At 37.2% G+C, this 17,104-nt stretch overlaps 1 protein-coding gene across 7 annotated transcripts in view; it reads left to right on the top strand.

Annotated features, from left to right (window-relative positions):
• trps1 (trichorhinophalangeal syndrome I) overlaps window positions 1–17,104 on the top strand; it is a 213,976-nt gene that overhangs the window by 140,755 nt on the left and 56,117 nt on the right. For all 7 annotated transcript variants that reach the window (XM_058754439.1, XM_058754437.1, XM_058754436.1 and 4 more), the window contains one exon: window positions 5,833–6,472. In XM_058754439.1, the coding sequence (XP_058610422.1) occupies window positions 5,833–6,472 (640 nt within the window). The remainder of the gene's footprint in view (window positions 1–5,832; window positions 6,473–17,104) is intronic.

The raw sequence follows: 17,104 nt of genomic DNA, 5'->3' as shown, positions 1-17,104 counted from the left end.
CACCAGGCTTACGGGCAGCATGAGAACACTTGAAGTACGCTAGATTTTAATGTGTGGGCTACTGCATGCATGTTTTCAGCATTGTGTCTTCTATGTTATTTTATGAACATCTGTGTCATGGTATCCAGTTTCATTGTGTGGAATCGTTCGGTGACCTCTGTGTGTGCGTGCGAACGATTGTGTGGTCTGAGGAATCACTGATACATAATATTTCCAGTATGTGTATGCGTCTCTCCTGAATACCTCGCTATAGTGTAGATTTATGAGCAGAATCCTGCCCTCTAGTCTCCAAACAGCAACCCACCCACCACGAACGTGAACCTGATATTGATGCCGTAGCCTCCCACACCTCGTGCCCACCCGATCCAGTGCACACTCAATATATCACGCTGCCCTCCAGTTCGGGAAAGGTAGACCTTTTACGTGCAGAAGCTGAAATGGCGAGAATACTGTATTGAATTTTGGACATGCTGGTTTCAGACTTTGTGTCAACTCATTGTAGGAGTCACTTAGAAAGGTGAAGTGTGTAATGTCTGCACATCTTTAGATGCATTGCTTGGATAAATAGTCCCACCCCAAATGTAAATTTTTATTGATTGACTCTGCAAGTGTTGACTAAGTTGCACACTTCACCTTTACAAAATTAGCCGTCTGATATAGTGATATGCTGAAGTGAATTTTTGCCGAAAACTGAAATGACAGTTTTCATTTAAATTTGGGTAATTAAACTTTGTATGCTGTTTGGGTTATCTTGTTCATAGGCGATTAATTAAACCAGACATAGTAAAGTCTAAAATCGATATTTCAGCCAAGCAAATTTTACAAATTGCCACTCTATTGCCACATCATTTTTGGTCACATTGAAGTGCGTACATACTTCTGACATGTTTACATATTGTAGCTTGTTTACATGACATAGATGTTGAAACAGGCAAATTGTGCCATCTGTGAAACACTAATTAGACTGAAACCAAAAAGTATATATTTTTTCCTGCTGTTTCAGCATAATATCAATTTTGAGTGTGGAAGGAGACTGGTAAATTTGATATCATACAGAAATGCGGTCATAATCCACATTGAAATCAATAGATTAGCTGCGTGAATTTTAGTTTGCAAGTGCCTTTGTTTATTTCTGAGGAGCAACAGTTCTCTGAATGAGTCTTCACGTTTATTTCTTTGTTTTTTTTTTGTAATGAGGGCTCCTTGTTTCCTTTTTGAGACCGAATGAGCCAATGAGCTCGCACTTTAACCCACCTGCTGTGATTTTTCTCCAACCATTTTTTCTGTCATTCGGTCAGGTAAGCGGCAGGCCGCGCTGTACCCATTTTTCCATTTCCTGTGTAATGTCATGGGGACGGTGTCGCTAACGCTTCTGCTCTGCTCCATGTCCTGTAAAATGGTAGTATTGAGTGGGTGTGCTGGTGCATAGCTAAAGGGCTTCATTTTCACAAGCGTAAATTACTGCCACTCAGTACCGTTATTGACATCGATATAGGTTCTCATCCATTTTTTCATGTTTTCAAGTATTTCCCCACTAAATCGATGATGTTGTTTTGATGCTTTGCAAAATGAAACTGAAAAAAAAGTTCATCTATAGCCTGTGTTTGCAATTAAATTGAAAGCATTGAGGAAATTAGTGTATTTATGCTCATACAGTTTTGAATGATTGCATGGTTTTTGCTAGTCGTGCAGGTGAATGCTGACCCCTTATACAGAGATTACTGCTCTGCTTCAGTCTGAGAGTGGTGAAAGACAAATTCCTTGCTACTGTTTCTTGTGACCCAGTCAAATGAAGTAGTCTGCTTTTTAGAGTTGGGAATCAAGGGTCTAGGCTGATGTTAATCCTTTGAAGTCTTCTCACCTTCGCCATGAAGTTGTCACCGTCTCTGAAATGCCAGTCTGATGTTGACGAGTTGGGTTACAGGCTCTGTCATTTCCCTTTATGCTTGTAAAGGATTTTTTTTGTTCGTTTTAACAACAAATGATTCCTCAGATGGTTGCCTTTTTGAATGATCCATTGTATTAATAATGTTGCTCATTAGTTATGGTTATAAGCTGTCAGAACTATTAACACACCTTCCTGTGTGACGTAATCACGCAAAGATAAATGACGTAAGACTGACATTTCCCACAAAATCTGACCCGACAGCTTAAATTTATAAATAATTGTTTTAAGCTTGCCGTTGTAAATCTGGGTAAAGCAAGATCATTTGAACATTTTGAACATTTTTATTTTTTGTTCATTTTTAACAAAAAAAAATAAAAAATCCACAGTTCGTTTTTACATTTTTTTTAACTTTTTTTTTTTATGGTCTTTGTTTCTGTTGACAACTTTTGAATGTCAGGTTGAACGTATTCATCTAGTCTGATAGTATTTCCTGCACCACTGCTGTTTTTCAGTAGTGCTACATGTACCTCATTATCAAGCAGATGCAGCTGGGATTAACACTTCATTTTGTTAATGGCCTTAATGTGTTTTTCTTAACATCACAGGAAATCTGACAACCTGTCAGCGTTTTAATTAAAACTCATTTTGAGAAAACTGTCATAATTACTGTAGTAATGCACTGTACTTGTGATTGACATTAACAGATGTTTACAGAAATCAGGTATAGTTATTTAACTATTTACTTATTGTTTAAATGAACTTCAATGATAATATTATGTTACATTCACTGTGGTTACACAAGGCAAATTGTTTTTGTTACTGCTTACTTTTTATGTATCTTAACATTAATCTTAAGTAGATATTAATAATATTTTCATTTAATCATTAAGCAGACTTACAAACAAAACAAATATTGGTACAATTTTATCCCTGTTTCTAATACATTTTAAAATGCAATTTATTACTATATTATTAATATGGCAAAAGTTGAATTTTTAGCAGCTAATTTTTAAAAGTCTTTGTCACATTCAGAAGTATTTCTACTATGCTGATTTTGGAAGAAACATTTCTTATCAAGTTAATAATTTAGAAAACTGCTTAATATTTTTGTGGTAACCATGATACATTTTTTTTCGGGATTCTTTGAATAGAAGGTTCAAAAGATTAGCATATATTTGTCACAAATGTTACTGGCACATATACTGTATATATGATCTTGTGATCTACTAAAGTTGTACCATGAAAGCATTTACTAGATAGATGGAAAGATGGATAGATAGATAGATAGATAGATAGATAGATAGATAGATAGATAGATAGATAGATAGATAGATAGATAGATAGATAGATAGATAGATAGATAGATAGATCATTTGCATAATTATTGCAAAATACAATAATTATGTAATTTTTGTTTTTTTCCGAAAATATAACCTTTTCAGCAAATAATGGTACTGTCAATGTAAGATATAAACCTGTGCGATTAAGTTAATGAAGGCATTGCATGTTAGAAGAATAAAGCTTCACATCAGCTTCACCATTTAAAAACTTCACTGTTAACAGAAGTCAAGCCAGAAAACAATCAGTTCTGGGTTGCAGGGTTTGACAAACGTATTTATGCTCCGTGTCAGTGACCAAAGAATACGATTTGTTTTGGAAGCAGCCCATGCTTTGTTGGAAAACAGTTGAGTCTTGGTTGGTGGTGGTGGGGGGAGAGCTAGTTTTGTCTGGTACTGATTAATGATAACTGAATGTATCTGTATGTCTGTCGCTTACGGTAACTGGTCCTCATAAAACAACTTCACAGAAGTTTATATGGTCTTCAGATGTTCATTTATTTCTAGATGTGTAGATGGTTTTCTTTAAACGAATTTGACCTAAATATAGCAAAAGAAATGTGCAGTTGTGTTATTTGTTTGGACTTTACAAAGAAATATTTTGTATGTGAGTAACTAAGGTTTTTTTTTTTTTTTTCTGAGATTTTGTTGTTTGTAATTAGGGGTACATGTAACGGATCGTACACGTTCTCACACCTCACCGGTCCCTGGAATACACCAATGTTTGATCTGTCCCTGCCTTCGTGTACCTAAGAGGAACAAATTACAGAACTGCATGCTGGGAAAGTCAGCCAGCAGCAATGATGAAAAGCACTTTTCCACTCTGTCCCTCATTTGGTGCCTAGAGAGGCAAAGATGGCATCTAGCTGTTTTGCTCTCTTTCTTCTTCTCTTGCTTTTTATCCATCCTGGTTCGATACTGTGTCAGATCGTGAGAGGCTGTTTACTGGGTAACAGATCTTAGATTTTATTTGATTTTTTATTTTTTCTGTCTTTTTCACAATAAGGAAAATCTTACGCTGAGATTCAGTTTGAAGGATAGGGCTCTAGTGGGCATTTATAACACCAGACACAGCTTTCGTTTACCAAAGAAGACACTTTGTGTCGAACCGGAATGGATGAAAAGTGAAAGAACAGAGAGACAGCAAAACAGCTAGATGCCACATTTATAGCATTTAGCCAGTTTTGTAGAATTCTAGATTTGTGAAAATTTGCATTGTCAGTTTTATATATCATTTTTTATGTGTAACTTGTTGTTTTGCTTACTATTTTGAGAGAAAGGTGTTACATTTATTTTATTTTTTTTCCCCGTCAGGATCCTATGATGAATAGAAAGTTTAAAAGAACAGCATTTATTTGGAATAGAAATATTTTGTGACATTATAAATGCCTTTACCCTCTCTGTCTTTGCTGTTTTTGATCAATCAAAGGTATACCTGCTGAAAAATTAATTTCTTTTAACAAAAAGAAAAAAAAAAAACTTTTGAACCGTTGGTAATATTTCATCCTAGGTGCACAGAATGCTCTTGAGATTCAACACTGTGTCTAAAGTCATTTGTATTTTATTTTATTGTGCTAATCATATTTTTATATTTAAGGAATATTACAGGAGCATATTGCTTTTATACAGCAGTTCTATAAACAAGAAGTTAATACTAAGTAACTCAAATGGCAGATGAAATTTGGCCAGTTTGTTATAAATATCTTTTGGATTTTTTCCCCCCAAAATAATTCTAAAAGAAGCCAAAGCCTCAAGCAGTGCATAACCACTACTTTTTTTCTTTTTTTTTTTCATTTCCAGTTTCCAGTGTAATATCATAGTTCTGTTGGAATCAATAGATAACAGCACTCTTGAAATGCTGCTTGGAACCGTTGTAAAACTATGCAACATCATTTGAATTCCTGATACTTTATGAGCATGTTAACATGTGTTTGTTTTTTGTTATAGTTATTATTTAACTTACAGATGATCTTGGCAAAAGATATTAATCACTTAATTTGCCCTTGAACATTCAACCCTAAGGACTTTTTTGCTTTTGAAACCTCTCAATCTGTGTAAATACTCCATTGCGGTACAGTTAGCACTTACAGCCAAACCTATCAATGTATGGCCATTGTCCAAGCACGTCTACTGATGCATGTAAAATAAACATAGTTTTTTGGGTGGGGTACACTCACCCGTACTTATTTGACAGTGGTCGATTTCAAACAGGAAGTACAAGCTTATAGAAAATCATTGGTGTTTCTGGAGAGAATGTCACATTCATTTACCTAAAGGTTAGCAGACTGTTCATTTAGCTTTCCTTTGCGGAGAGTTTGGAGCAGCTCTTTGTTTCCTTTATTTGGAACAGAACAAAGAGCCATTATGCAGACGAAAATAGCTGACTAAACTGTAATTACACAACATTACAGAGATTCAGACCAAGCTCAGGGGGGCAGAGACGTCAGATAAGGAGAAAGTACACATACTCAGGATGTGGATTAGTCTTTTGTCTCTCAGATGGCTCTCTAGCGGCCAAATAGCATGGTAGTATATGAAAAGACAGTTTGATCCATGAAGATTGATAAAAATCATGATTGCTAAGACTGTCTCTTATCCTCTTTGCAGGAGAGTTCACGGCTGCTGTCGTTGTCGGCATTGTAGTTTCACTGCTACGGACACCACGGCACTGCTGGACCACTTCAACTCCGCCCACTGCCAGGACTCTGCGGATCCAGCCTCTGCTCCTGCCAACGGCTGCTCTGCCCCTTCAACCCTTCGCATCAAAGAGGAGAGTAAAGGTGATCTGAAACTCTATAGCCTGGTGCCTCCAGAGGCCAGCAGAGCTGAGCCGCTTCCCGGCTCAGAGGGCGTCAAGAGTGAGGCCCAGGATGACAAGGAAAAAGGCTGGGTTGAAGCGCTGGGCCCTGTGACTGGCGGTGGAGTCCGAGGTGGGGAGCAACACGTGCAGAGCCTGGTGTGGGTACCCAAAGAACGTGCAGGGGAGATCCTTAGAGGAAGCCCAGCCCCTTTCCCCCAGGCCACACTGGGTCTGCTGAACGCTGTGGCAGCTGGGGTAAAAGACCAGCAGCAGCAGAAGGGGGCGACCATGCTTAGAGACTCATCGGGACTGATCTTCAGCCTCAGTGCAGATGCTAAAGGCTACCTGCCAGGGACGCCGACGAGCGGTGCGGAGAAAGCCGGGCAGCAGTACCCAACTTCTACCGAGGGCAAGAGTGCTAAGGAAGAGTCGCAGTCTCTCTTACGGGTAAGTGATGGTCTATCTGTCCACTCTGTCTGGACTCTTTTTTTTTTTAAATCTTCTTAGAAATGTATGCATTTCCTTTCCAGGTATTAAGCCATGCGACCGAACTGAACAATAAGGATTTTTTTCTGCTGGCACAATCAGATTTTTTTACTTGCTCTTCTAATATTTTCAATGGCCTCACTGCACAAACTAACAAACAAATTACATACATTAAGATATTGCAAAAATGTTTTTATAAAATATTTGAAAAATAATTATAATTGAATATACAATTTACATAAAAATATAATATAATTATAATTATATTATAACATAATTATTGTAATTAATAATAATAATTAAAAATAATTGATGGTGCTAATTTTTATGTAATATTTTATTTAAATATGAATTATTTTGAATAGAATAATAATAATAATAATTATAATAATAATAATTATTATTATTATAATTAAACACACCTAGTTGTTTTTCTTTGTTTTATTGTTTTTATACTTTTTAATTGTTTTATTATATTCATATTTTATAGTAATAAAATAATGTAAAATATAAACATTTTTAATATAAAAACGACTTATTTTAGCAACATTTTATGTATATGTGTATATATATTATTTTTTAAATTGCAGATTAAGAAATTGTACAAATAATAACTTAATGAATATACGTACATGATCAACGAATGTGAGATGTATTGACTGCGTAACACCAAAGACTATAGAATACCCAAGACATGTCAGTGTCACTCATAGTTTTGAATGGGGAAAAATGCAACACTCAATATGGCCGCTCTATTGAGCGAAGCTCCGCCTTCTGAGCAAAAGAGCCAATCACTAAACGGTAAAGTCAGCGTGTCACTGCAGCTGCCGTTAGAAGTCCTGGTTGCTATAGAAACAGTAAGCATTCTGAGGCTTGCGCCTAAGATTGCGCATGCGCACTGGCTGGTCTAGCCTGACAAATAAACTTTTATAACACTATTTGAGCAAAATAAACAAAATCTATGATACAGTTGTTGTCAGATTTCATTGGTGATTTCAAATATGAAATCTAATCGTAAGCTTGGCGAACAGTTTTGGAGAATTTGATGTTTCCCCATTCAAAGAGATAATAGCTGCACATGTACGCCCAAGAAGCATTTTAAAGATGGCCACCGAGTGACATGACTTGCCTTAAAGGGACTTTGGTAACACTGACCTGTTCTAAACTCTCTACCATTTGCCATCCTTGCTTTGAGCCCTGACCTGAGAACATCTGCCAGGGTTTCTCTTAAGATGGAGAAGCAGTGTCCATGACAGTGAAGAGTTATCAATTGCTTCTCCGTGCCTATCATACTGAGCGACAGGCTGGGGTGGGTTTGTGTGTGATCATCCTTACTTGGGTTTTAATGAAGTCAGTATGTACAGAGACCCTCTGCAGCTTAAAAGCCTGGCCAATCTAATTGAGGTAGTTACCCAGAGAGCTGCAGACACAATAACAGAGCCATTGTGGTCCTCAACGCTGAGTGACAAACAAAACAAAAAACTGGAACATATACTTTTTCAGAACTTTGGGTCATGGACTAAACACTCAAATCCAATTCAAAGATATAATGGGGAGTACAAGCAAACAAACAAGGTAACAAGGCCTCTACCCATGATCCTGGATTCATGACTAACGAATGTCAGCTGGCGTTGTTCCCTTTACCCTCAGAATTGATGATGGAAATTATGACCGATGCAGGCCTTGTGAGGAAGCAGTGCTCTGCCTAATCTGGCCTGGTGGATCATTTCAGTTAAATACTCACATAAGAGATCTTGTTACTTCTTTCTTATGTCGTTATATTGATACCACTCAAAAATTCTGGTTAGGGGTTTGTCCTAACAGCGTTTTCTTTTTTGTTTTTTTGTGATTTTTAATTTTGAAAATTATTTTAGTCTGATTGTGCAGACTTCATTTGAACTTTATAAATAATTTTACCATTAGACATTCTCTCTATATAAGACTTTTTGGCTGTTCATTTAAAAATCTAATTGATTTACATGGAATTTTCAAGATTCAGTGACATCTTTGCAATATCTCACATCTGTTGTGTACTTTTTAAATCTATTTTTGAAACTTTTAATCTTTATTTATTAATATTCTTTTTAAATTTATACTTCAACTTTAAATGTTAAAAATCCCCTGTTGATTTCCATTGAAATTTCAGTATTCAGTGACATAATCATAATATTTGTTTACTTCTATTGCAAGTAATCTGCTTGCATGCAGAATTTTGATTCCCCTTCTTACACATTTAACCATTTATGATAAATGCTAAGTATCATGACACTGTCAAAGCGGCTCTGTGACATTTAATTCACAAAGGATTCCAAATTTTTACATATTCTTTCTGCAGCCTTGCAAGCATCAATATTTCCTTCAGAAAATGTAAATCCGGTTAAAAATTCCTGTCAATTTCCATCTGCGTCAGTGTCAGAATATGAAAACACATCATGAAATGCATGTTGGTTACAGTAAACGTAACACAATGACCTGTACGTAATGGCTGTCTTATATCTGTAACAATGTATTTGTGTTTGTGCCACCTGGCTTCCCATATGCCACAGTCTCTGTCAGGCACGTCAATCAGATAACATGGTGAATCTGACACAGTGACTTCGGCTGCACAGAAGCATGTGTTATGAGTGTATTAAAATCAGGACGTATAATGTCTTTAGTGTCACAATGGTATGAGTAGCGATCCGAATTTCTTCATGCAGTTGTTAAAGGTGAGCAGGCGAAAAATGACAGGCGGAGACTGCTTAAAGATGCACAGCTAGTGAAAACAAGAGTTCTACAATGGCTTTTTTATGTAATGTATTCACTGTCTGACATTTGGAGCAGAATTGGGCTGCGGTTAAATGTCTTTCTCCAAACCCAAGGTCGTGCGATGGCGTGTATATTTATGTGTACGTTAAAGCTCCACGTTCCTCTTTGATCTCCAAGTTGGCTGACAGCGAGAAGGAGTGGCTCTCCCGCAATTTTCTGACACAATTTCCGCTCGCTAGCCCCGTTTTCTGCCTACGTTTTAAGTCAAGCTCTGAGTAACAAGAGGCCCTTGCTGGGAATCTTTCCTTCCTGTGCATCTCCCATCCAAAAGGCATCACTGATGTAACGCGTTGGCCCAAAAAAGAAAAGGAAGGGGAACGGGAATGGGGTTTGCGAGCCGTACGTCCTCCCTGGATGGTTCTGGAAAACGGTTGGCAGGAGAAGAGGCCCGGGCGTGGTACGTTCGGTGGTTAAGTCATTAGGCTAGGCGTGTCAGTGAGTGTGTGAAAGCTTCGGGGTGGAGGTGGAGGCCTCGCTCTAGCCCTCAGGAAATGTTGAATCAGAACATTTTTTGGGACTGCTAGGGCTTAATGGGACTCAGAAGGGATCTGAAGTCCGTCACAATATTTTTTGAGTTACCATGACTTGGCGTGTGAGTCATCTATCGTATTATGAAACCCTGCTCAGCCAGGGAGGGGTTCCTTACCAAAGAACCTGAAGAACCCAGTCTGGAGCCAAGGCTCACACAGACCTGTTTCAGCACTCGGACTCGGAGAGGAGATTGATAACTCAGACAGAGACGTTGTGATGAAGGGGTTTGGCTTGGGAGTTGCCTTTTTAGAAACCAGAGAACTGCTTGTTTCTTTTATGCTCTTCTTGGTTTTTGTTGCATTTTTGATAATGAATATCTATTTAGTGACATGAACATTGATCATCTGTCTTCTTGTAGGGGGAAAAAATATTTTGATGTCTGGACTCAAGCATATAACAATGAAACATTTGTGATTCATCATTATCATCTTTTTGTTGTTGTCTTCCCACCTCCACATATTAGATAATGTTCAAATTATATACCAATGTATAGTCACCTTTTGATAAAATAAAATAAAAAGGATCTGCATCACCTACAAAATCTTCTTCTTCCAGCCTCCCGCTTAATGACTAAGTTACCACAACTTTGTAAAAGTAGATAGAGTGCGATAAAGTTAAAATGCAGTTGTTGTTTTTTTAAAGCCACAGTTTTGAGGTTATTTTATGCAACGCATGTACTTGTTTTGATGTAGCGTTTAAAATGCCCAACAAAATGAGCCTTTAAATCAGAATGAAAATGAAATGTTTAATTCATTTTTTGCTTTATTAGTTTTTATTTTATTTTGTTTTATTTATTTTAGATCAAATTTGACTGTCCATGTTCTACATCATTGAGCAATAATGGTAAGGAATCTGGATGCCAGCTTTTCTTGTGGAGCAGAATTTTGTATCATTTTTGTCCATTATGAGACATAGAAACCATCGTATTTATTGCATATCAAACCACTGTTCAGTTCTGTATAGGTTTACATCTCTATATAAATACTGTATCTAATCTTTATGCATCCGTACATTAATGTTAAGAAAGGTCATTGTATTTTAAGCAGTCTCTAGTAGTCTCCTTTTCTCTGACGTCTTACCTTTGATAAAACAGCATGCCTCCCTATTTCTAAAATGCCTGTTTGCCCTTGACTCTGAATTCCAGCTTACTCTAGTCTTGCTGCATACCCATAGAGAGGCGTTCTCCCCCTGTGGCAGCGTTCGGCCTGCTGGCCCGTTACCGGCGTCACCTCATGTCAGAGCTCATTACTCCTGGTCCAACGTTCTCCTGCATGCTACCCAGAATCTGCCTGCTGGCGCCTTCTCTAGCCTGTCCAGCGATCAGCAATTAACCCCCCCGGTGCATTGTGGCTGCACCCTGCCACACAATCATTGTTTAGGGTTGTGTTCAAAAGGGACGCTTTTTTTTTTGCAGCTGACCTTCTGCCAGTTGCAGGTCACGTTAATTGCCCCAGATTGATATTCCCGCTGTGCTTGGTGCTGGCATTGGTCAACCCCTGGAGCAAACGGATATGTTTTTTCATCTGTGAAGACTAATCATGCGGTTATCCTTTTATGTTGCCTCTTAGTGCACTTCAGTATCTCTAAAGATAGTCCTATTGTTATTACCTAATTAAGCCTCCAGCCACAACCCTGTGGATTATACTGAACTTTGCTCCCAGTGGGCTCTACTTAGATTTTACAAACTTCATCCTCTGTCTTTGTAGCACTGAATAGCATTAGATGCTAGTGTTGCTGGAATATCTTTAGAATAGAATAGTGTTTGATTGTGATTTGGTCTAGCCTTCATTACCTTTTGTTTTATTTGATTATTTTGAGATTTTTTTTTTAAACCCCAGTAGTCAACAAATGTGAGTGTGACTGATTTTAATTGACTGAATTAATTGGTAGGTGTTCAGTAGATGTTTTACTACTGTCTTTTTTTCTTTTTTTTCCTACTGTTTATTTTCTTTTTTCTTTTCTTTTCTTTTCTTTTCTTTTATTTTAGTAGCAGACTCCTTAAAGAACTATATTACATATTTTTAAATGAATAAAAATAGATAATGTTATAATAGATTTTTTTTACACACGTATTTATATAATCTAAGCCATATTATATACTATTCAAATGTACATATGAATAATTCTATGTTTCTTTTTAAATGTGATATCCTGAGACTCTAGTACAAGGTCAGTGACGATCTGCTTGCGTCATATTATGCAAGAGAAAGCGTATAGGCATATGAAACCAAACTTTTGGCTTTCGGCTCTGTTTTTTTTTTTTTTCTTTTTTCTTTCACCCATTTCCTTTTGTTTCTCTTCATGTGTGGTCACCTTCCCTGGAACTCTTTCCATCCCAGATTCCTATTTAGATGTGAGTCTGACCGTGTTTGATCCCAATCTGACACCAAGACTGGCTGTGGATTCTAGCGTCCAGTGCCGCCAGGCCCACATCAAAGAGACAGGAGCCCCTTTTTGTTCCTTAATGAATACAATCTGCTGCTTAATTTGTGCGGAGTGTCGGATTAACTGGGCCTTTGAGGAAGGTGACATTCACTGTTTTCTCCCTTCCTTTCCCCATTTTTTCACATGCTTTTCCCTACCTCTAGTCCCGACTAGAGTGGTGTCTGTAGTTCAGCTAAGTTCAGGCAGGCATTTAGTTCGCATTTAACATGCCGTACAGATAGACAGCAGGAGAGGGAACGCTGTGGAGAGAGGGAAGAAAGGAGAAGGATTCTGTGTAACTGCTGATTAGCTTTACTTTGCAGGCTAATGAAGAGACGGCTTACCTATTAGTCTGCTGAATCCAAGTGTCAGGTGCCAGGCTTTGGGATTTAGGAGACGACACTGGTTCAGAAAAGCACCCGAAGACTCTCATCCGGTTGCATTTCAAGAGCGAGGGATAAGGGGGAGGAACTAGAGGCCTCTAAACAAATACACAAACACAAAACAGCTGCGCTTGGCAGCAAACAAATGTGTGATTACCTTGCGGAATGCAGCAGGCACATCAGGCAGGTGACGAGCGGAGGTGCACAATGACATGAAATCCAACAGCTGCTGTATTACCCAAGGGCCAGACATCCTCTTCTCTAAGCTGGGTTTACCAAACCTATTCTGTGAAGTAGCTGTTGTGTGGTTGAATGAATGCAGGAGATTATGAATGAATGGCTGTTTTGGTGTATCCATGACATGGAGTGGCAGAAAATGGAGGAGTTGGTAGCACAGGTGAGGAGGGTGAGATGCTTTGTACCATTCTGCAGACACAGATGGTTTCTCCCCAGGGAGCCTCCCTCCCTCACCTTTCTCCGCCGTTTCTGCACTGTAAGACTTCTCTCTGGGTATCGTGCTGATGCGGCAGCCCCTTCGCGCAGATCCGAGAGCGTAACGTGAAGAAGCGTCGCACAATCTGCCCATCTCAGCCCCTAGCCAGACGTGCGGTTCCAGCCCCCCGAGTTTTTCAACCTTCCAGGTGAGAACAGCTGAGCAACCGGTGTCATTTTCTCCTGCTGATCCCCAAAATACCAATTCATTTCTCTCAGTCAGGTTTCACTGCACCTGCACAAAACCGAAGGAACTAGCAATTCATTTCCCCTAGCACATCGTGTCCACATGTCTCTGAATGCACGATTACCCTCTGAGTATCAAAGAGGGATTGTATTTTAGGAGCAGTAAACTTTGATTGCAACAAGCATGTTCTTCATTAAGGGTCTATTAGATACTGTTTTGCATATTTATGTTGCGTATGGATGTGTTTTGCATATCTAGATCAAAGGCTTGTTTGGATACTGTACACAGGGCAACATTCTTGTTTCTTTAAGATGGTTCTAATACGAGAACATAAGGGCAAGCGTTTTCCTTCGACGTTCCTTCAAAATAATTTTTGGAGTATTATGCCATTTCATAAATTATGCAGTAAAACTAGACAAAGTGTAATCATATTTACATTGAGCAGGACTTTTAATATTTTTAATTATATTTTTAGATTTACTAGAAGGAACAAGTATGTTACCTGGAGGAAGTGTAATGTTGGTTTAAAAATGTGTTTTATTAAAATGTATTTAAAATAATTAAAAGTACCGTATTGACCCGAATATAAGACGATGTTTTTTTCTTGAAAATACATATGAAAAAAACGCGGTCGTCTTATATTCGGGGTCTAGGCTTTGACATGTCAGTAATACACCCACAACAATAGGTGACGCCAAAAACGCATAAAACGAGTGTGCCATGAAATATGTAATGTAATGTGTGTTGTAAAGATCGCAAGTGAAAACAAAAGAAAAAGAAAAGCTTACAGCGGCACGAGTCGTGACTGTTATGTTAGCCTGATGGGAACAAACTTCCTCTGTAAGTGATTTTAAAACATAAGACAGTACCCAGATTTGAAGACTACAATAAGATTTCACTTCTACTGCGATAAAATTTTGGTAGGCTACTATGAGATAGATAGCCTAAATGTCATATAATTCAGATGGGCTACCTGTTATTTCAATATTATTTAATATGTTATAGTATATCAAAAAGTGTATATTTTTTCAATGTCATTGTTAGTACATTTTACCAGTATTTACCATACTTTCAAAACAAAAATTAAAATAGAAAAAATATGCAATTTGAAAATAATTTAAGAAAAATGTTTTACAGAGAAAGAGAGAGAGAAAAAAAAAAACAAGATTTAGATTTCAAAAAGCCTTTTTCCAAAAGGTACATCTGGAAAAATGGGGGTCGTCTTATAATCAGGGTCGTTTTATATTCTGGACAATACGGTAATTATTTTAGCTATCAGTAATAATGTTTACTGCAAAAAAAAAAAGAAAAAAAAAGAACAAAAAAAAATTTATTACCTACAATATAATTATTTGAATTGTTTGTAACAGTTAGTTTCCAGTACTGGGAATCTACAATGTTTGTATTAATCCACTTGTCTGTGTAGTGGGTCTTTATGCCAGTAGGTGGCGACAAGAGGCTGTCTATAAGTGAGTCATTGAATCGTTCAGTCTGTTCAATCATTCAAAGCGATTGTTCAAAAACATTGATTCAACCGTTGTGGTTCCAAAACAATCGGAAACACTGTGTAAAATGTACTCACTATAGTTAATCACATTATAGTTAAATCTTTTTTTTTTTTTTTTTTTTTAGAAGTGATCAAACATTTTTCTCAGACATTAAGAGAACTGTACTGCACATGTTAATGTTTAAATGTGTTAGAGGAAGTTTAATTCTTTACAATTGCCTCCGATTCCTCTGTGGTTCCTTCATTCCTGTATAAAGTAGCACTAGATTAACGTTGCTTTTTCACAGTGTTGCTCATTCTTTGCTACTCTTTACTGTTGCAGACACCTGTATCTTCTGCAGCTATAGCCATCTAGTGAAGAGAAATCTCTCTGTATTGTGTTTCCCATTTGTGTATTTATTATGTGACAAATACACCTTAAGTTCTTTAACCATAGCACTCAATTTACTGTGAAAGGTTCACAGGCCTGGAAGTGCGGGCAAATGCAAGCACAGCGTAAATGAGTCATTGCAAGGAGAAAGGGTTGTGATAAACAGTGCGTCTACTTTGGGCAGCCCTGAAATGAAATTCATTAGGTCTGCCATCGTTTACATTTCCGCCCGCTGCCTCAAATTATATTTAGCGACAGCTGCTTTGATAAGCCGCACTGTATGTTTCTGGGACTCCAATGTATTGAATTTCCATCGGGATTTCTTTCTTAATGTGTTTCATTTTCTTCTCTATAGCCTTTTCTTTTTCTCTTACTCCATCCCCTTTGTAATGGTGTGGAGCCAGTCCTGAGGAGGAATATTACATGGATGTAGTTCCACCCCACCGGTGCAGATGAATGGGATGGGTGGGGCTGCTTCCTGTCAAGGAGAAAAAAATAGGCGAATGATGAATTATCTTTTCTGCTTATCATCATTATCATAAGTCCGTAATTACTGATGACATTTTACAAATGACTAGGCCCTCTAATCTTTCTGTTCGGCCAGGAGGAGTCATTGAAGCCCTACCTGCCCTCCCCACATGACCTGTCATGATCTTTCGGCTGTGTGAGTTTCAGCGCAGGAAACCAGAACATCTTTTATTTTATTTATTTTAAAAAATTTGTTCACGGTCTGTCATTTTAGAGTGCTCACCACAGGATACAGGGAGAATCTCTAGACCAACCTGGCATATAGGACACTTTCCATGAAGAAAGTACAAAATAGGGCCATTTTCTTTTTTCTTTTTTTCTTTTTCAACAAATGGTCAGTGAAATTAGGCACTTAACCTTTAGAAAGTGCTGATCGTGCACCTCGGGGGTCAAACTAAATATTATATGAGCTGCTTTTTTCTATTCATTTTATTTGAGCTTTGTAGTTTTTGCAGCCTTTTTAACAAAATGTTGGTCTAAATACAGAATAAAACATTAAATAAAAATTAAATAAATATTAAATGAAAATTAAATAGATTAAAAAAAAAAAAGGAACACTTCTTAATTTATAACAGTAGTTAATGCACTAGGTATCATGAACTGACAATATTTAAAGTATGTATTGATCTAGATTTCTATTCATTTCTATATATACTAATGCTTTTTGCTTTAGGTTGTATAAACATAAAGGTATTTTGAACAAACATGAATTAACCTACAGTAGTAACTGATGCAAAAATGGTTAATTCTGTATTCTGAATGCACTAACATATGTAAACCTATTGAATCCTATTGTAGAGTGTTATCACATAAAAAAATAAATAATAATTAAAAAGGGTTTGCAAATATAGCCTAAGGGCATTTGTCACTCAGTAAGGACAATAGCTAATTTGGGACCAACATTTGTTTTGTAGTCATATGTAAACCTATATTTCCAAAATTTGCACACACTGGACAAACTTTTATATTTTGTTTTTGGTAATTAAAATGACAATAAAGTGACAATAAAAAGCAGTTTAACAGATCATTTGGATCTATAGCCGTTAAATAGAAGTTCAACAGATAATGCCAACAACGTGGGTTAGGGGGTACAGTTGAGAAGGTCAAAATTAACATTTTAGAAATATGACGTGTTTAAAACTTGTTTTTTTTGTGCCAAGTTTATATATATTTTTTTAGATAATAGTTTTTTTTTTAGCATATCTTGTAGTTCTAGCACAAAAACTAAAATTGTGCTTTTAATGCTTCAAAATTGTTAGACATCAAAGTGCACCTTATTCTTGGAAGTCTTCAGATTCCTGTAACACTGCTGGTTTTTATGCCACAAGATTGTGGGTTACCAACTGGAGAGCTTGAGAGGTTG

This window comes from Onychostoma macrolepis, chromosome 19 (genome assembly GCF_012432095.1).
Source record: "Onychostoma macrolepis isolate SWU-2019 chromosome 19, ASM1243209v1, whole genome shotgun sequence".
Classification (NCBI taxonomy): Eukaryota; Metazoa; Chordata; class Actinopteri; order Cypriniformes; family Cyprinidae; genus Onychostoma; species Onychostoma macrolepis.
This window is presented reverse-complemented; position numbering and strand designations above follow the sequence as displayed.